The 20,553-nt window shown below is 31.3% G+C and overlaps 5 protein-coding genes across 7 annotated transcripts; 3 read left to right on the top strand and 2 right to left on the bottom strand.

Moving 5' to 3' along the window:
• Positions 1 to 2,786: 2,786 nt before the first annotated feature.
• Positions 2,787 to 3,867, bottom strand: LOC118051143 (VQ motif-containing protein 11). Its single transcript, XM_035061707.2, has one exon. It carries the CDS (start codon positions 3,595 to 3,597, stop codon positions 3,043 to 3,045), a length of 555 nt encoding a protein of 184 aa, XP_034917598.1. The 5' UTR covers positions 3,598 to 3,867; the 3' UTR covers positions 2,787 to 3,042.
• A 4,123-nt stretch (positions 3,868 to 7,990) lies between these two features.
• On the top strand, positions 7,991 to 12,075 carry LOC118051145 (uncharacterized). Of its 3 annotated transcripts, none has more exons than XM_035061711.2 (4): positions 7,991 to 8,466; positions 9,260 to 9,409; positions 9,513 to 9,634; positions 10,880 to 12,075. In XM_035061711.2, exons 1-3 carry the CDS (start codon positions 8,233 to 8,235, stop codon positions 9,588 to 9,590), a joined length of 462 nt encoding a protein of 153 aa, XP_034917602.1. In that variant the 5' UTR covers positions 7,991 to 8,232; the 3' UTR covers positions 9,591 to 9,634; positions 10,880 to 12,075. The 3 variants fall into 3 exon arrangements, with proteins under 3 accessions (XP_034917602.1, XP_034917601.1, XP_034917600.1); XM_035061710.2 differs by lacking the exon at positions 10,880 to 12,075 and adding an exon at positions 10,253 to 10,374; XM_035061709.2 differs by lacking the exon at positions 10,880 to 12,075 and having other exon boundaries at positions 9,513 to 9,853.
• On the bottom strand, positions 10,500 to 12,735 carry LOC118051144 (uncharacterized). The gene is made up of 5 exons (XM_035061708.2): positions 12,516 to 12,735; positions 12,332 to 12,427; positions 12,069 to 12,194; positions 11,181 to 11,220; positions 10,500 to 10,755 (listed from the first exon to the last, which is right to left on the bottom strand). Exons 1-5 carry the CDS (start codon positions 12,642 to 12,644, stop codon positions 10,682 to 10,684), a joined length of 465 nt encoding a protein of 154 aa, XP_034917599.1. The 5' UTR covers positions 12,645 to 12,735; the 3' UTR covers positions 10,500 to 10,681.
• Positions 12,736 to 13,959: 1,224 nt separating this feature from the next.
• LOC118051146 (zinc finger CCCH domain-containing protein 22) lies at positions 13,960 to 17,802 on the top strand. The gene is made up of 4 exons (XM_035061712.2): positions 13,960 to 14,148; positions 14,851 to 15,162; positions 15,792 to 15,852; positions 16,386 to 17,802. The coding sequence occupies exons 1-4, from the start codon at positions 14,020 to 14,022 to the stop codon at positions 17,369 to 17,371; spliced, it is 1,488 nt and encodes a 495-aa protein (XP_034917603.1). The 5' UTR covers positions 13,960 to 14,019; the 3' UTR covers positions 17,372 to 17,802.
• On the top strand, positions 17,739 to 19,637 carry LOC118051293 (F-box protein PP2-B13). Its single transcript, XM_073406374.1, has 3 exons — positions 17,739 to 17,752; positions 18,310 to 18,408; positions 19,169 to 19,637. The coding sequence occupies exons 1-3, from the start codon at positions 17,739 to 17,741 to the stop codon at positions 19,635 to 19,637; spliced, it is 582 nt and encodes a 193-aa protein (XP_073262475.1).
• The last annotated feature ends 916 nt before the right edge of the window (positions 19,638 to 20,553 follow it).

The raw sequence follows: 20,553 nt of genomic DNA, 5'->3' as shown, positions 1-20,553 counted from the left end.
TGAAGTTTGATTTTTTTTTTTTTAGGTTAGCATTGGATTGTTTGATAATTTAGATAGATTTATGTGTGGTTCTTTCTATCTTTTTTTTTTAATTTATTTATTTATTATTATTGTGTTTTTTATATTATTTAAATTATTACTTTATCCATAACTTGAAATTTGAAAAAAATTTAACCAATTATTTTTTTACACAAAAAAATTATTATTCAACCCCCCCGCTATGAATAGCGGACAACATGTCTAGTATTATTAACTATAATATCTTCCCCGTATTTTGTTAGACCTTGCTTTTAAAAGTACAAGGGTTTATCTTGTTAGTTAGGCCTTAAACACCAAATACCCTCTCTCCATCAACATCAACATCAACATCAACATCAACATCAACATCAACATCAACATCAACGGCAAAAAAATTGTATGGGACCACCAAAGACAACTTCCTAATGAAGTCAGATAGTTTTTTTTTAGTGTTTTTTTTTTCTGATGATTTTAATATATTTATATAAAAAATAAAGAAAAATTAAAAATATTTTTTTGAAAAATATCTTCCATCACAGTACTAAACACGTACTGGAAGAAGAAAAGGCAGCAGCAAAGGAAAGACAGTCAAATGTCTTGTGCTTTATTCTGTATCAAAATAAATCACAGCCGTTGGTATTACAATCAAAGGGTTAATGTTTAACAAGATGACAACAACGTCACCAGCAAGAAAACTGACCCAAACCTGAAAATAATAGAGTTAAATTAGAAAAATTAAGTGAAATTAAAAAAAATCAAGTCAAATAAAAAAATTAATTTTTATTTTAAAATAACCAAAACTTATTGGTTTAAACCTATTTCGTTTTAAAAAAATTTTAACTATTTTTTTTTTTATAAAAACCAAACTGAAAATAATCACCATTAATATTAACACATCAAAACAATTCAAAAACACATAAAAAAATATTAATTTAATTTTTGAAAAAAAATTAATTTTTCTAAAGCGTGAACACACAACTTAAACAACCAGATTTATATATTTATGTTGATCGAAAAAACCTCAGATTTAGAAATTGATTTTAATCGAGTTTTTAGTTGAAATCAATAAACATAACATTAATTCCACGAAAAAACGGTTGACTGGGAACATGGTTTTTAATGACCATGCCTTGTTTGATTTTACGTACTAAAGGTATTTTTAAAACAATTTTAATTATTTTTTATTTTAAATTAATATAGTTTTGGTGTTTTTAAATATCAAAATAATTTTTAAAAAATAAAAAAATATTATTTTAATATATTTTTGAGTGAAAAATACTTTAAAAAAATAACTATAATTACATTTCTAGACTATAAAAATATTAATATTTTAATAAAAACAATTAATTTGAACTGATGTGGTGACTGACGAGTTTGTCTCAAAATTCAATTACCCAAACTCTTTTCAGACAGGATTGTCAACTATGATATCTCCCCCTTCCCCGGAAACAAAACAGAGCCTCACACGATGATGATGCTTCCTAAACACCTTCATATCTTGTTAGACCTTGCTTTAAAAAGGGTTTACTCATTTACAAGATAATGTTTATTATTATGAAAGTTATAATTATTTTTTAAAAATATTTTTTATTATATATTTTTAAAATTTATATTTAATATCGATATATCAAAACAATAAAAAATATTACAATAAATTAATTTAAAACAAAAAAAAAATCATAATTTTTAAAAAGCACAGCCGGCCACAACAACAAATGATACCTAAGTGTATTTGGAATTAAGCTATGGTGAGGTGTGATTTAATTTTTTTTTAAGGGAGAAATTTTTTTTTTACTTTTAGCTTATAGTGAGAAGTGATTTGTTATGTATAAGTACTCCACCTATAGTATTATTTGGAATTGCGATATGGGTGTTCTATGAAAAAGTTTTTTAAAAATTGCTTAAAATTATTTTTTATATTTTTAAATTGTTTCAAAATTAGAATTTTTTTTCGTCTAAAATTATTTTTTATATATATTTTTTAAATTTTTTTGATGTAATAATATTATAAATAATTTTTAAAAAATAAAAAATATTTTTGAAAACGGCAACCTAAACGCACTCTAAAGCAACAGGAAGAAGAAGAAGCATGGAAAGACAGCCTGATGCCGTGAACTTATTTATGTATCAAAATAAAGCACAGCCGTTGGTATTTACAATCCAAGGGTTCATGTTTAACAAGGGTGGCCCGTGGCCACAACGTCACCACCAAGGCTATTGCTTTCCGGTAGAAAATTATGGGCTTTGTTGTGGTCTTGGATTTATTATTTTATCGGCGGAGATAGATACGAAATATATTTTTCTACATTTTAGTATAAATTTTTTTTTTAAAGCAATCTTAAAAATAAATATATTTTATTATGTTTTTGTTTAGACAAATGGTTATGCTTTATAAATATGGTTATAGTTGTTTTTCAAATATTTTTAATTTAAAAATATATTAAAATATATTTTTTATTTTTTAAAATTAAGGCATTAAAATGTCTAAAAAATAAAATAAAAATAAAAATAAAAAAATTTAAATTTAAATTATTTTTCAATATTTTTATAACATAAAAACAAACATGTTCGTTCCAGCCGAAACCCACTTATCATTTCTTACGTGTTCAAAATTTGATTCCAAATCATTGATCGGCCGTATGAACTCAAACTGTACGTATAAGTTATAACAATTTTTTAAAAGTTAGATTTTTAATTATCAAAATTTAGAAGCGCCAGCAAAATCAAAATAATTATTGTTATTATGGACTATGTCAACCAAAAAAAGAAAACAATCAATCAATCATTATCACTCCCATTGATCAACAGTACTGCCATTGAAATTCCACAGGCATCATCATCATCTTCTCTGATAATGCAAAAACCATTTGCAAGATAGGAACAAGACTGGGAAAAGGAAAATAAAAACCCTAAAACATGGCGCAAATGTTTCTTACATTCCTTAAAAACCCAGAACAAAAACTTGATGCAAGGTACAGATACGTTTAGTGTTTCTTTAAACATGTTCTCAACACCAGGATAAACCTAATCTTGATTGCTCTGACTCGGTGAACTCAATGGAAACAGAGGCAGCAGCTCAGGTGGCTCGCTCCCTCTTGGTGTATTCAACGGCGACGGATGCAAGTAAAAACCCTTTTCAGCTATGGCCTTCTCCTCCTCTAAAACTGCTCGTGGAGATGGCGACTCGGTAGTGCATGGACTCGGGAAAAACAAAAACTCTGAGCTAAGTGGAGTGACTGGCGATTCGACTTGGCGTGTTTGGCGGGTTGGTGATTTAGAGTTGCTGAGAGAGGTCAAGCCAAGTTTGATCTCTAGCTTTCTTGAGGTATGCCTACGTTCTTGGAGCTTGAAAGGTGACCGGCGTGGGCCGGTGAAGTCAACGGCACCATGAAATGGTTTTGATGAGGATAGTGTTCTTGTCGCCGGAAGTTGTTGCGTGTCACTAGCTAAACCGGTTAATTTCTGGACAAGGTCTCTAAAACTGTTTGTGTCTGCTTGAACAAAGGTTGTAGGTGATGCTGGAGAAGAAGAAGAAGAAGTTGCCATGGTGTTCATGTGATTATACCCTTCTATTTTCATTGACAAAGGGGAAGAGGGATGCTAGCTAGCAGCTAGTTATAGAGAGAGAGAGAGGCCTGAGGGATTGTGAACGGGGAAGCAGGTGATTTTCCTGGTAATTGCTTGGTTTTTATGGGGTGAGGTCTCACTAGCAAGGAGTCAAATACAAGCTTTGGTGTAGAGTCAAAGCCTGGGAGAGAAGAGAAAGAGATAGGAATGCTGATGGGTTATGTAAATTGTTGATTAAGGAGTCAATGTTTTTTTATTTAACGAGTAGTTTCGGGAAGAATTGTAGCAGAGCTGATCGATCATCTTAATTATAAAATTTGTTTCTGTTTGGTTCTAATTTTGTAAAGTTTAATGGAATGATTTTTTCTACTAGGAAAGTATCTAGATTAGATAGAGTTTTTTTTTTTAAGTTTTTTTTTTTTAATTTTAAAATGTATTAAAATAATCTATTTTTATTTTAAAAAAATTATTTTTGAAATTGATACATAAAAAGATTTTAAAATATATTAAAAATTTAAATAAAAAATAATTTATTTATAAATCACCATTTAAAATACATTTTTTTTATTAACGTAAGTATCCGGGCCAGCTTGCATGTATCTCAACTAATTTCACGGGTCCTAAAGTTAATGACCATGTAAATCTTCAGTATTCCTAAGATTTGTGAGACTTGAATTGTGATATCTAAAAAAAAAATCTAAAATTCAGAATCTTAATTATAAAATTTGTTTCTGTTTAAGTTTAATTTTGTAAAGTTGAATGGGATGATTTTCTCTACTAATATAGTGTTTTGAGTAGAATAATGATACTTTTTAAATTTTTTTTTAATTTATTAAAATAATTTTTTAAAAAATATATATTTTTTAATATTAATAAATCAAAACAATGAAAATATAAACATATATTTTTAAATAAAAAAATAATTTATTTATGAAAAGCCATTTGAAATGCAATTTTAATTTATTTTTTAAAAGCTTTTGTATCATAACGAAGGTATATGCATGTTGAGGTTTTTTTTTTTTTTTTTTTTTTTTTTCATAATATTTCCTTTCATGTGGTATGAGAAAAATGCAATCATAATTGTCATGGTGCATCGCTTCAATGTTGACTCGGTGAACTGATTAATTTCTCTTTATGACTAGGGCGTTAGTATTCAAGCATCAAAATTAATTCCACTTCTCCTGTCAAATCAAAATAGTATTTAACAGCGTATTAATAATTATTTTTTAAAATATTTTTTATTTAAAAATATATAAAAATAATATTTTTTATTTTTAAAAAATTATTTTAATATCAAAACATCAAAACAATATAAAAATATTAAAAAATAATTTAAAATAAAAATATTTTTTTAAAAAAAAAAAATACAAGACACAATTACAATTGCAAAATTAAGGTGGTGTTTTGAAAATATAATAATAGTTATTTTTTAAAATATTTTTTATTTAAAAATATATAAAAATAATATTTTTATTTTTAAAAAATTATTATTAATATTATCATATTAAAATAATTTAAAAAATCAAAAAACTTATTTTTAAATAAAAATATTAAAAAAAATTACAAAAACATGATTCCAAGTTTCCAACCATAAAAACAAAGTTTCGAATATCCACTTCGGGGTTAGGGAATTCTTAAGAAATTTACTTCTCGGTGTCTAATCTAATTAAAGTTTGAATCGGGAGGGAATATACTCGGTTAATCATTAGTTCAACTCTTTATATTGGTAAATCAAGTCATATCAAAGTGAATTGATATATTTTAGGCTCTAATTTTTTATGTTGGGAAGGAGACATTAAGAGTCATGTTTTTCCCCCCTTATATATTGATTTTGAGTTGAATTATTTTTCTATTTTAATGGTAAAGATATTTTTAAGATTAGTTTTTGCAAATTAAAAAAAAAAAAACTAATAGAGCTCTTGTCACCTATTGTGAAGTGAATTGAAACAATATAATTACTATTTTGCCTGTCTAAAAAAAAAATAATAAATTAGTTATTACAGATAACATGATTTTTTCATGAAGATCAATTGGTTGGGATTAATTAATTTCTTTATATTTTAAATGCATGATGAAATTATTAAATTACTCTTAAAAGCTAAAAAATAAAAAATAAATTGGCATCTAAGGTCTTTTATGTACTTTCACTTTTTAAAGCACAATTAAATAACTAAATTATCCTTAAAAGAAAATTTTCTTTAACTCGTATCTAGAGATTTTTTTGTATTTTCATCATAGATTTTATTATTGACTAAGAGACAATTTTGTGATTTAATAAATACAAATATTATTAAAAAAGAGTTGATGCATGAATTTCACGCGTCAAAGCATGGGTTGTAGCCAATGCCATTCGAGCGATGCATGAGGAGGTGTTTGGTGACCAAACAGTGGCTTTTACGGCGGCGTTCAAATCAACTCGGTGACCTTTCCATTCATGGGTGATGTATATGGCTTACTGACCTCTAGTTTGATGTCAATGACCTTTTATTTTTTTCTTTTGTTTATTTTCCCCCTCAATTTTCATATTCGATCCTTCAAATTTTCAAAGTAGCTCTTTAATTTGTTTTTTTTTCTTATTTGGTTCATATTCTTTTGATTGCTAATTATTTTATTTGAGATAATTTATAAAATTATATTTTATTTTTAATTTCATTCATCTTTTTTTTTTTTTTATTTGTCTGATTATGTACTCATTCTTTTAATTTGTTTTATTTGAAGTATTCTTTAATTTTTTTTTTATTTTACAATTTCATCATTCCTTAGTTTAGTTTCCTCTCATATTTAATCCTTATGTTTTTTTATTGTCATTTCTTTCATTTTGACAAATTTTGTAATTTTTGTTTTTGGTTTAGTCACTCAACATTAAATTGGTTGGAATTAAACTCGTTGATTGAGTACAAGTTTAGGATTCTACGAGTAGCAAGTTTGAGGGATTAACTTAAATTTAGAAGATTTGTTTTGATTTATTTGTTTTTTTCCTCTCTATTTAAATTGATGTTTTTTCAGTTTCTTCCTTTAATATTTATTTAATTGAAGATTAGGCTCCATTGTTTTTTTTCTTGATTTTCGTTGATTTGGAAAATGATCTAGGTTATCTTGAGTTTTTTTTATCTGTCATTTTTATGTGTGTTAAATTTAGCTTTTTTAAAAGATTTTTTTAATTAAATATAAATATGATATGCTGACTTTATAATATTTTATGTGGTTTGCCTTTTAGGTTGTTGCTCTCACAGAGCATGTGATCTTTTTTTATGTATTCATAAAACTTTTTATAATAGCGTTAAGATGGTCTTAGTGGGTTTTTTTTTTTCTAGTGATGAGGTGTTGTTCAAAGCGGAGCAACAATGACTCTTTAAGGATTTTCTTCTTCTTTGGAAATATGATATTAACAATTTATTTTTTATAGTTAATTATTTTTTTTGTTTGCTTTATTTATTGTCACTATATTTTTTAATTATATTATTAAATTCAATCAAATCAATAGCTCAAATGTTATATTTTTTTCTTTTTAAAAATATTGTCATGGCTTGAATATTTAGGCATGACTAATTCCCTTCTCCAACTATAAACAAACCATCTACGTCTAATGCAATCATAAGGTTTTTTTTTTTCCCCTCCCTGTACCCCGTTTAGGATCTGCTCTCTGGGTAATAACATGGAAAGCAAATCTACTTCCAAATCATGTTAAGAGCCGGCGCCGTTTTATATATGTATATTTGTTGTGTCCGTAGTAGTTTTATTTCATATGTGAAAGAACTTAATTGTTTGGTAATTTAATATTGTGCTTTTTAAATTAAAATTTTAATTGATAATATAACTAGAACTAAATAAATTGCATAAGACATGAACTTTTTCTCTGAGAAATATACGGATATATTAAAACATAAAAAAAGAAACAACAATAAGATATTACACATTTTTTAAAAGTAAATATAACTACTAAATTATTTTAATCAGAATTGATAAAAACTTGGAATTAATATACTTAAAATTAAATAATTTAGATTAGTCAAGTTTAAAATATTTAAGGTTATTAACTATATAATTAACTATTACATTATAATTTAAAATAAAAATAATCAAAGTTGGTTAATTACAGTGTATAAGATAAAAAGGATTTATGCTAATTAATTTTATTATAGTTGAAGTTATTTTTATCCTTTAAATAACAAAAACATGTTATTATAAAAGCATTAATTCCCATGCTTTTTAAAGTGAAAGATAATATATACATTTAAATTATTTTTTATAAATCATCTTTAACTCTTAAAAATGTATAGCAAACAATTGTTTTTAATTAAAAATAATTTAAAATTTAGATTTTGGGCTAAAAAAATCCAGCTTTGGTTTCCATTTGGGTTTTTGTAATAAAAACAAAATAGAAAGCCATACACAGCTTTCAAATCCAATTTTCAACCCAGCTAAATCACCAGCCGTCATCTCCTGACACTGTCCAAATTCCTGGAAAAACCTGGTTTTTCTTGCGGGCCAAACAAGAGGTGGGCCCAAAATCGCCCACCGTTGATCGTTATTTTAACACGCGCACACAGAAAAAGAAAATCCCAAAAATAATATTATTCTCTGGAGAATATAAAGGTTGAATTCTGTGAGTCATTGTAATAGGCCATTATCACAGCAGCTAAATCCATGGATAACAACATGAGTTGCATAAGAAGAGCAGGAGTTGGTGTTGTAGTTGTACCTCATGGTACAAGTAGTAGAAGCTTAAGGATGGTTCGTGGGGTTGTAGTTGTATCTCATGGTTCAAGTAGTAGAAGCTCAAGGAGAGGTTGTGGGGTTGTTAGAGCTTCAATGGTAGATTCTTATGAGAGCTCATCTGATTTTGTTAAGAGAATGGAACAAGCTTGGTTAATCTCCCAGGTATATTAAATTAACTGGGCTTCTTTCTTTCTTTTTTATAATTATTTATTGGGATTTTTTATAATTGGTTTGCTGGGTTGGTGAAAATTGAGTTGGAAATGAAAAACGTTGAGAGCGTTTTAGGGGTTGATGATTGAATTTAGCACTAAGAAAATTGAGTTATTTTTACTGTTTGATTATCTAGATAGTTGCATAAAATTTTGTTACAGAGATAGAGTTTAATGTAATCGGTTTCTTGGGTTGGTGAAAATTGAGTTAGAAATGTAAAAAGTTGAGAGAGCTTTTCAGGGTTTGATGATTGAATTCAGCACTTAGAAAATTGAGTTATTTTTAGGTTTTGATTATCTAGATAGTTGCATAAAATTTTGTTACAGAGATTGAGTTTAATGTAATTAGTGTCTTGGGTGGGTGAAGATTGAGTTAGAAATGAAAAAAGCTGAGAGCTATTCAGGGTTCGATGATTGAATTTAGCACTTAGAAATTTGAGTTATTTTTAGGGTTTGATTTTCTAGATAGTCCCATTTTGTTTGAAGTTTTTTGAATTAAGTACATGGCATAGAATAAACAATGATTAATGAATATGACAATAACCACTGGACGACTGGAATTTAATGATGTTTAAGTGTTTTTGGAATTTCAGAGGAATGTTAAGGTTGTTTTATGTGTTGTGAAATTTTTATCTAGTATTCTAATTGACAATACAGGTTAAAGATGGACGAAATATTTGATGCTGTCGTTTCTATTTATGATTATTAAATAAGTTTTGCTTATCAAATGTTTGTGGTGCTTACAGCAACCAAGGCCAGTTCCCTGTACTTCTTGCGATTCAAATGGGCAAGTTGAATGCCAGTGGTGTAGAGGCACTGGATTCTTCATTCTTGGCGATAACATACTCTGCCAAGTTCCTTCCAGAAATACCACTTGTGTTATTTGTGCTGGAACGGTATGTTAAAATGTTTGCAAATTGACTCGTGTTCGAGCTCCGGCAAGTAGAAGCGCAAGCTAACATGTATGTGCCATTTTGTATCTTTGATTTTATTTTTCAGGGGTCAATTTGCTGCTCTGATTGTAAAGGAACTGGCTTTCGAGCCAGGTGGTTGGGGAAGCCTCCCATCTCCAAGTAAGCAGCACTGTAATTCAGTTCTCAGGAAGTTAAAACCACTGACTGGTACGAGAAATATCAAAGTGACTTTCTTTCATGTTTTGATTTCTTCTCCGTTTCTGTTTTGGAATTGATAAAAGTGATTAAACCTCACTAACTTCAGAGTACAACTCTTGCTGTATTTTGTAATATGAATTCCACAAATCAGCACATGTTACTAGATTGGATTCTAGGAATGTAAATATCTAAAATTTTTCAATTCTAGCTTTTGTCTTTGATTCACAAGTTGTTGTTACATGGGTTGCATCAGGTGACTCCAAAAATGTTGTCATGGGATCTTTAGTTTAGACATGTCCGATTCACTGAAAATGCTTTGAATTTATGGTTTGATTCTGTTCGTTTTTCAATTTAAAAATATCTTCTAGTTGGGATTTTTGACATGTTTTGATTCAATGGACCTGATTTCTTTTGGCCCTTTCAGTTTTTTATTTAAAAAAATTTGGTTCAATTATTTTTCCTGTTTCTCGAATATAAAACCAAAATCAAATCAAACCGCACTGATTTTATTTTTAATTTCTTAATTGGTTTTCTCGGGTTGATATCTCATATCATTATTTTAATCCAATCTAGATAATTCAGTTATTTTGCTCCTCTCTAATTAAACCAGTTTGAACAATGAAACAGTCAAGTGTGCCAAATTGCCAGGCAGCATAACATTCATATCAGGTCAAGGCATTCTCTTACGGCCACATCCTGATTCTTTGTTTAAACATGCATCTACTCCTCGAAAGAAACATGGGAATGATGAAGGTTAGGCTAATGGTTCCAAGCCCATTCCGATCAAATTATCCATCTGGTTTACATAGGAATGCTATCCTTTCAGTGATCATGAAAACGTCTGCTTGACTATCAAACATCGAATACTAGTGCATAAATCACGTAGAAGGGGGCGATAAACTTGAGATTTCAGCTGCAATATGTTTACATAGCCATGCTGTTTTTACGGGAGCGTTTTGATACAAACAAGCTGTTTTTACAAGCACAAAATGCAGGACTTCTCGGCTACACCAAGCTGTTTTTTTTTTTTTTTTGAATTATATAAAAAAAAACTGTTTAATTGTTTTGAACTATGGCTGAGAAAAGCAACTTGTTGATATCCTCAGCGTCAGAATCGTGCTTCTCATCCCCTGCATCGATAACAAGAAGTTAGTCTTCTATTTATACTTGCATATTGTCATTTTTGGTAGTGGCTTGAGTTGCAAAACCTTCAATATCTCATTATCAGCCCTCATTGCAACTAAATTTCAACAGGGCAGCAAACAGAAATCTGCCCCTGGATTCCTACTGACAATCAGAGAAGCTGAAGGAACCATGCTCATCACAGCCCAACAAATACCATGTTTTGGGGGCAGAATGGCCCAATAAAGAAAACAAATTGCAAGTGGAAATGGAATGGGGGCCAAGTTGATATCCAAGACATGAACACCAAGTTTCATGACCGTTAAATTCCTCACTTCATCGTCAATGATGAAACAGGCATTTTATCTAGGCAAGCATTAAGACTTCACCAGTAAATGTTACAGCAAAAACCAGATTTCCTGTAGATTCGTACCTGTTCTTGCTCTGACCTGAGTCGTCCACTCATCAATAATCTGAAAGAAGAAAGAAATCAAAGACATAATAATATTGTTTACCAGATGCAGTAGTTGCATATATTGTTAGCAATAATGGGAGAAATTGAACAAAGACGAGTGTTTAGAGGTTCAGAAATGTAGGCTTTGCTAGCAGAAAAAGAGTTGCCCAGGAAATATCTCTGCCTGGGCACGCACTTGTGCAGAGCCTCACTATTTATTCAATTTTGGTTGCTTACTGGCAAATGGTGCAATCACTTTACACACCACTTGGAAAACATGCAACCTTCCAATCAGTGCATATTAGTCGATCATATGTTACATTGGAAAAGGAACATATGTTCCTTGATGCTCCAGCTGGTTGATATTATGATGAGAACACTTATCATAATTCTTTGTTGAGCATGTATGTTGTATGGTGCTATTTACAGGAAAGAACCCTATCATTTCAAGGACATTGTTTTCCAGTTCAACGTTGAAACAATATCGTGTAACGTTAAGATTAAAAAAAAACAATCAATCAATCAGTATTATACATGGAACAGATACATCACATCATGAACATCAAATATATGCAAAACATTCATCTTTCTAATTGTGAGATTATACTATCTGTTCTGGGAAATTGGGTCACCGGAGTTTCATCATGTCCTGGTTTTTCACCCAAAAAAGATTACTTGGAACTTCATAAAGAGCCAATCAATTTATGAAATTACAACCAGAACTCCATTTCCATAAACAAACATCCTTAAACACACAAGTTCCCAGATGCTTATATAGTCTTTCTCAACATTTATTCCAACAAAAAGGCACCAATTCTAAAAATAGCAAATTCAAACCAAAGAGAATAGCACAAACGAAAAGTTTACTTGATTGAAGTTCACAAATGCAGGATCCTCGGCATCACCAGTAACATCAACCCCTATCGACACTTCCATCCTCTGTATCAAATTCCTATTCCCCACAAGAACCGTCCGCGCCTTATCAATCAAATCCTACAAACACACAACATGAAAAAATCAAAACTCCAAAAACCCATTACAATTCCTTCATTTGGGTCCTCGAATTCAAAAAAAAAAAAACCAAAATTTACCACCCAAAAAAATAAAACCAAGAAATCACCAATTCCTACCTGTTTAGCTGCAAGAAGCTCTTGACACTGATCCTTCAAGACTGTCAAATCTCCTTGTACTTTCTTTATTCTATTAACCAGCTTCACTGGATTTGCCTGCATTTTGTAGTGGTAGTAGTAATAATAATAATAATGATAATAATAATAAATTAATTCAATTTAAAAAAAACAGTAAAAAAATTACATTGTCAGGGTAGATCTGTTGAAATTCTCTCTCGAGCTTGAGTTGGACAAGAGTAAGATCGTTGTTTGCCTTCGTGAAGAGGTTTACTAAACTGTCAGTTGCTTGGTGGTGGACGTGGCGGTGGCCCATTTCTTAGTTGTCTGATTTTAGGTTTTTTTTTTGTGTGGAGGAGAAGATGGATTTGTATTTGTTGTTGCCCGCCCAGTCCTGAATTTGATTTTGGGATTTTTGGAAGGAGAGTGGGGAGTCGTTTATGTAGGAGGCGACTTGTTGCTCGCTTATGTCGAGGGGGGAATTACATGGATTTTTACACTTAATCCTAGAGTTTAATTAAATTAGGGAAGTGGTGCTGAATTTTGCGAAAGAAAACTTTACTAAAGTCTAGTGATTATATTTTTTGCAATTATGGTTTTAATTATTTTTTAAAAAAACTATAAATTATAGTTTTTTTTTCATAATTAAGATTTTAAGAGAGATTTTTTTAGTGGAATTCATGTTAATTAATTAAATACTTTTAAATTTATAATTAGAGCAAAACACAGCTTAAATTACACTTCTTTGTCCTATTAAGCGAATTCTAAAATTAAGTTTGTTATGATTTATTTTAAAGTGTGATAAATATTGTTTTTCAAAGTGTTTTTTTTTTTATAGAAATACATCAAAATAATTTTTTATTTTTTAAAATTTATTTTTGATATCAGTATATCAAAACAATAAAAAAAATCTATTTTTTTTTTCAATTTAAAGCTAAAAACACTTAATTATTTTTAAAAATAAAGTTGGATCACAATGTCAAATAGGATATAACTTATGTTTAGGATAAACATCAGAAAATTTATTAGAAAATATAATTAATATGTAAATTGATTTATTAGATATATTTAACTAAATGATTGGAACTTGAGTAAATAAAATGAGTAAAAAAGATTTGATTTCATGTTTAAGTATAAAACATGAATATAAAAATGCACGGAAGTTTTATACAACTTTATTAAAACAACAATGCAGTATAATTTCCTAAAACGATAAAAACAATGGTAACTATTATTATTATGTATAAGTTTGATGAGACTTAAACCCTAAACCCTTTCATAAATAAATTTTACGAACAAAAAAAATTATTTTTAATATAAATATTTGAACAATTTACTTTTCTAATTATATCTGATGTGAGTAATGTATTTATAAAATTGTTAAAAAAATAAATTTAATGGATATAACGGTTTTTTATAATGAAACTTCCACATGAGAAAAATTATTAATATTCTAACCCAGGTTATTATTCAGGGTAAAAGCCTAAAATTATTATTTTGTCAATTCTAAAATCTTCTGGGTATCATATATATTTAGACTATACTATTGGTCCATCATGGTAAATTAAAGTTTTTAAAAAATATTAAAAAAGGACGACGTGTCAATCATCCGATATAAATGACGCAACTGTAGTGTCATGAAAACATCCGTGTCTGGTCTCCTCCCTTGATCTCGAAGGATCGTTGCAGCAATGGCAGACGAGGAAGAAGAGAGAGCTCTAGAGAACCAACTGGAACTACAGTTTCTAGAGCAGAAAGATTCATTAGCTGCCTTGGATGATGCTCTTGCCTCTGACCCATCAAATCCTGAGCTTCTCTCTGTAACAATCTCCGCCTTCTCTTCTTGGTTTCTTATTTTTCCTTCTGTTTTTATCATATTTCTTTTATTTTCTTGGCGAACCAATTGAGGGATACGCTTTTTAATGCTTTTGTAGAAGGTAGGAGTGTTTATTTATTGAAAAAGATTGAAACTTGAGTGGGTATCTCGAGTTTTGCTGGTTGGATTTTGTTTTGGTTGATTTTTTGCTATGCTTGTTTCTTGTGTAGAAGCTGCTGTTCATTTTGATGGGTAACCTCTTAAAAAGTTCAATTATATCTTAGTTTAACAAGTTGGGTTTTACTATCCATTGCTCTTATGATGTATTTTTTGTGCATAGAAGCTGTTTTTCTTGTTACTTATGTGTTCTTGAAATTTTTGTCTAAAGAATGTGAAGATGACCAGGCAAACTCTACATTACCTGATTAATGCTAAAACCAAAATGGTGTAAAAGAAATTGTCTTTGGTACCTTCAATGAATGTTTGCGTCTATTGGTTTACAGAATTGCTTCTTTTGAAAAGCACCCTTTGTGCTAGAAGACCTTTAGACATTGGTGTATGGCTTGTGCTTACAAGGATGTGCAAATAACATGCGTAGCAATGTATATTATGCTTTATGATTGTGGAAGGTGGACTTTCTGTTTGTGTCGTTTCCATCATTTTGAATTATGGTACACGTTGTTTGATGTTATTGTTTTCATCTCAGGTTCAAGAGGAGCTTCTTCAGGTCATTAAAGATGCAGAGGAGGGACTCCTGCATCTAAAACGTGCACGGTTATTACGAGAGGCAGATTCAGTATTACATGCTTCCAACCATACTGTAGAGGATGTCAAGACTGAGCCTCTTGATCCAGTTCATGTTGAACCAGAACCACTAGAGGACCAGTGTTACTCTGTAGGATCAAAATGCAGATTCCGTCATGTTGATGGACGCTGGTACAATGGTCAAATTATTGAGTTGGTTTGTTCTGATACTGTGAAGATCGCTTTCCTCACTCCTATATCAGAAAATATGCTGGTGAGTCTATTTTTTTCTGTTTAATTCCAAAAAGGTTGCTTCTGTTTTTTGTTTTTGGAATATAGTATGACACGGTCCATTGCCTTCCCAAATAACTAATTCATCCTCTTTGGTGGGACTAACGGTGTTACGTCTTTGTGGTGCTGCTGATGGAACTGGAACATTCAGATTCACCCATAAATCTTATCCTTCCACGTGCACATAGTCCACTAGCTTGTGCTGCCGTGACAGTTGATTGTATGTTATTTATTCAGGCTTTATCTAATGCAAGGTTTTGATGGATTGTTAGAATCCTCTTTTTTGTCTGAAGAGCACTCGTGGGATGTTTTAGTAGCCATGCACTAAACTATCAGCTCTTTTCTCAAATCTGGTTTCGTATGCATACCTTTTCTCCTAATATTTTTACCATCCATCTCTTTTGGATGGGAGACCTATAAGTGAGTCAGATTTGGCATTGCTGAAAAGGCAAAAATACATCCTGAAGTGCCACTTATACACCAACTAGTGTTACTGATGATTATATGGTACAGGGGAAAATGTTAGAAGTGCTGAAACTATATTGAGGTAGTTTATGAAATAAAAATGATTTTCAATAGCTAATATACTGATGATCGACTCCCCAAGTGCAGATATGCAAGTTTTTTCTGCAAGAACGATGTCGATTTGGCACTAGCTGCCGCTTATCACATGGTATGTTGAAATCATTTCAAGTATGTGGGGCTAGTAGATCCCTTTTTTTTTCTTTTCTGGAAAAGCTGTATTTATATTTCCATTTTCATAAAATTAAATGCGGTCACAATTCATCCAATGACATGGATGAAGGATGTAGCCTGCCCTTACATTGGGAAAACAACTTTCATAGAATGACTATGGAGGACAATTTACTTTGTTTATGAAATCTCTCTGTAGTTTTTAATCGTATGTTCCCCACTCTACAACAATAAAGTAACTTGGGATCTTTGCCAATTCATTCTTCATATTTGAAGTAGATATGTAGGCTATGTTTGACACCTTTCCTTTTTCCTGCTTAAACCTTTCTTTGTGCATTCACAATTGTGTTAGAGCAGCTTTTGCTGTTTTTTCCATCTGGGATTTTGTATACTTCTATTATTTGTCAACCATAATATATCTATTCATTTGTTACTAAACGTATTCCCTATCTGTATCATTTGCTGGAACAGCTATTTCCAGGATTGCTGGTTGATGTGATTTTATATGTGCAGGGGTTGATGTGTCATTATCCTCCCTGAAGAATTATGTGCCAACAATGTGGGATCAGTCATTGGTGGGATCCTGTATCTGGGCACTTTCAGATAGTAATGTTGGCATATGGAGGAAAGCTGAACTTGAATCTTGGGATAATGAACACAGAGTAGGGCAGGTTGTTTTCCATGATGGCGGAAGCTCTGCAAAGCTTGGGTGTGAAGCTATGACGATATCTGAGTATGCCTTGATGAGTGATGAAGAGGAAACTGATTCAAGCTCAGAAGGATCTGATTCTAGCGATTATGATGAAGAGAGTGCAGAAGGTTTAGGGTTTCTTGAGAGCACAAACTTACAAAGAGGTATCCAAACAGGAACTGCTCTATTTGCGACGTGGGAAAATCATACACGGGGCATAGCTTCCAAGATGATGGCAAATATGGGTTATCGTGAAGGGATGGGATTAGGTGCATCGGGTCAGGGCATGCTGGACCCTATCCCTGTGAAGGTCCTCCCACCAAAGCAATCACTTGATCATGCTCTGGAGTCTCAAAAAGAGGGGACCAAAGATAATCATGGGAAGAAGAGAAGCAGGGGCGGGAAAAGAAAACGTGAGAAGAAGTTTGCAGCAGCAGCTAAGGCAGCAAAAGCTGAAGGGGAAAGGAGACCAGATGTTTTTACTCTTATCAATAATCAACTTGCTGGGCACAACGAAGCTCTGAACGGCGAGTCAGCTAAGAAGCAGAAAAGTAAAGGCTCAGAGGAGAAGAAAGTCAATAGGCGAGATCTGCTTGCTTATGATGATGAGATTAAGGAGTTGAGGGTACGTGTGGAGAGGCTTGAAGAGATGGCAAACAGAAACAAAAAAGAGAAGGTGGTTTATGAATCTGCTATGAGAAAATTAAACGAGACTCGCATAGCTTTGGCCAAAGCCGAGGCTTCTAAAGCATCTGCATCGAATGCCATTACCGGTAGAGAAAAAGAGAAGAAATGGCTGAAGTTTTGAGGCCATAATGCTATACATTGTTGTGCAGTTCAAACTACAAAATTGAGCGTGTATGATTACCTCGAATCCTAAAGGTACCCCTTTGAATTGGCCGTAGCTTTGCAGGGATCACAAGAAGTCAAGCCAAGGTTTCAACAACAATCTTATTTTCCCGGAAAGCAATCTACTGGATTCAGATCAAGATTTTCACTTTGTAAACTTGCACTATACATTCTGCTCGTACCTGCAGTTCGAGTTATGATCCAGCGAAAAATCCCATTGCAGTTGCCATATATGGCCGGATAAATTCTCGTCATGACCTCTTTATATGCTTTATGTTAACTATCCAATATAGCCGGCAGCCGGCAACACTGAAACTCGAATTTATATGGGTTGCCAGAGGTGACAAATAGCTTATTTGCTCTGTGCAATAAAAGGATTGATTTTCGCCATTGTTTCTAACTTTATATTACACTGCTAGATTAATATATTGAATGGTTACGTTGAAATTTCCTGCTGATCGGCCAACAAGAAGCCCAACTATTTGTAAGAAATCACTTACTAATTCTCTTAAACACTACTCTTATTTCAACCTTATCATAGATACAACAAGGAAAAGAAGTCCAGGGCAGAAAGCTTACGATCAAAGATTGAGTTATTTTTATGTTTTCTTAATAATATGATCGTATTTTTGTTAAATCTGGATAATTATGTGGACATAATTTAGTACACCATAATGATAATAATTTATTTATTAATTTATTACTTTTATCCCATTCAAATTATTGAAGTCAAAACTAACAGTAGTATTGGGAACAAGAACAGTGATTCAAATCCTGTTATTGGATCATCCCGACTTTATTTAAGAAGTATTTTTGTTTATTATATTTGATGAAAAATATATATATAATTTTTGAAATGATTATTCTAATTTATATTTTTTTTTATGTTCTATATAGATTAACTTTATTTTTTTTTTTGGATATATGCCAGCTCTCTGCTGTCTCACCCATTTTCAAGTCGGCTGCCAAATCTGACGTTGTTTGGCAGAGTTTCCTGCCTTAAGAGCATCTCCAATGCAAAATGCTATTTTGAAAAGCTAAATTGATAAAATAACATTTTAAATGTATAAATATAGCTTTTTTTACTATATATATTCCAATGGAAAAAAGCCATTTGAAGAGTCATTTATATTGGAGTGGAAGAAACAAGTGTTTTATTATTTTTTTAATAAGTTTGATGTTATTTTTTTTTCCACATGGCTATATTTAATTGGTTTATTTTTTTAGTGATCCCACTTTGTTGGTTTTGGCTCTTTAAAGAGATATGTAGGAATAACATTTATGGGTGAGAAAAGACATTTTAGTATTTTGTTTGGCTTCCCTTGAAATGTCCATCCTGTCTGCTGCCCTTGATGGTTCTCTCCTGCTGTCGTCTGCTTCTTCCAAAAAAGAAGTCTACTTCAGTCTCTGCGACAATCCCATCATTGTTGACCATGGGAGAAAGGTTAAGTTTCCTTTTTTTTTTTTTTTTTTAATTCAGTTTGTTTCCTTTGAATGTTTTTTTTTACAGGTCCATTTGTGTTTTATTTTTTGAATAGCTTTTTATTTGATTAAAAATTTTTCTTGATCCAATTTACTACTAGATCAGTTGATAATTGATATATTCGTTGATCAATTTAAAATGATCAAGCGCACTTTCGTTAAGAGTTTTTGCTGGGTAATTTATTTCTTATCGTTTTTTAGTCAATATTTGCAGATGAATTAAAGTTGTAGTTTTAGCAGTTACACTAATGTTTTGTTTTATAAAAGTCATCAGTTACATTAGAAACGTTGCTTCTCTCCTTGAGCTCTTAGTTGTCTATAGATTTGCAGAAGTGGCTGAGCTTATTCGTGTGTGTAGGCTTGAAATCATTGCCAAAATCAATACTTGTTTGTTGTCCCCAGCAACATTATACACAGTATACCTCGTGTTCAAGTTTGCATCAACAATTTATGGATTGGAAAACCAACCAGTAGATGTTTATGGATTGGATAACCAACCAGTAGATGCCACAATGAAACTGGATGGAGGGGAATATGGTGCACGGACTGTTAGCTGGAATGCGCAAGGAATGCACCGGTGCAATTCATCTGTAACTGTCAGAGGCAGGGTGCATTATCCAGAGGAAAGAGGAGATGGGTGGTTGGAGATGGAACTCGGTGACTTCTTTAGCACAGAAAAGGAGGATGGAGAACTGGAAATTAGGTTTTTTTTGACAACATTGATCATTGGAAACGCGGGTTGATTGTGGAAGGGATTGAGATCAGACCAAAAGCCCTGAAAGATTACAACCGTCTTAACTCATTAATTAATGATCGAAGACAAATATCTATATTACAGCCCGAACTATTAGGACCGGGTATAATTGTAGATAAAAACATGAACTCCAGTCTCATACACATTTTCAGTGGCAAGTTGTAAACTGTGAGTATAATCGGCCAACAAGAATAAAGAGTAGTGAATAACCCGAATGGGTTGAATTCATCTATACACAACCCAAGATACAAGTTTCTTAATTTAGCTGAAAAGTAAGGATACACACTATTAAAGTGTTTTCATGTTTCTCCATCAAAAGAATGCATCATCACTCCATCCACTGTTTCATATGATTAGTGTCATGTCATATGCTCAACAACTTTTGATGACATGAATAACCTCTGCAGTGTAGGTGTGATTGAGAAGTATCTAAGTTTTTTATGTGCTACAAAAGTCTTTCCATATCAGTTCTAGGTTTATAATGGGAATGCTCACTTGTTATGCACTTGATTAACTTAGCATTTTTAAGGTAGTACAATATACAGAAGTCTAAACACATGTCAATTTTCTATCCTCCTAAACTGAAGGGTTTCATCATGAACTTAGCAGCATAGAAGTTTTCTTTCAACTTGTTCCTTTTAGGTAAAATGCTTCTCACATATTCAATAATTTTATCATAACTGACCTCACTCAATCTATAATTCGACTTGATGGTAAACACATATGTAACAACCGATAATTTACTATTTTTGTGCAACCATCACATAATGATTCATTAGAATCTTTCAAAAGATCAAAAAACTTGATCGTGTCTACATTAGGTTTTTCATCTACAATTAAACATGAATTATCATGACCTTGATTCATTCTTATTGCATCTATAACCATATTCTTGTAAGGATTAT

This window comes from Populus alba, chromosome 18 (genome assembly GCF_005239225.2).
Source record: "Populus alba chromosome 18, ASM523922v2, whole genome shotgun sequence".
Lineage (NCBI taxonomy): Eukaryota > Viridiplantae > Streptophyta > Magnoliopsida > Malpighiales > Salicaceae > Populus > Populus alba.
Note: the sequence above shows the minus strand (reverse complement) of the source record. Positions and strands in the feature narration are given on the sequence as shown.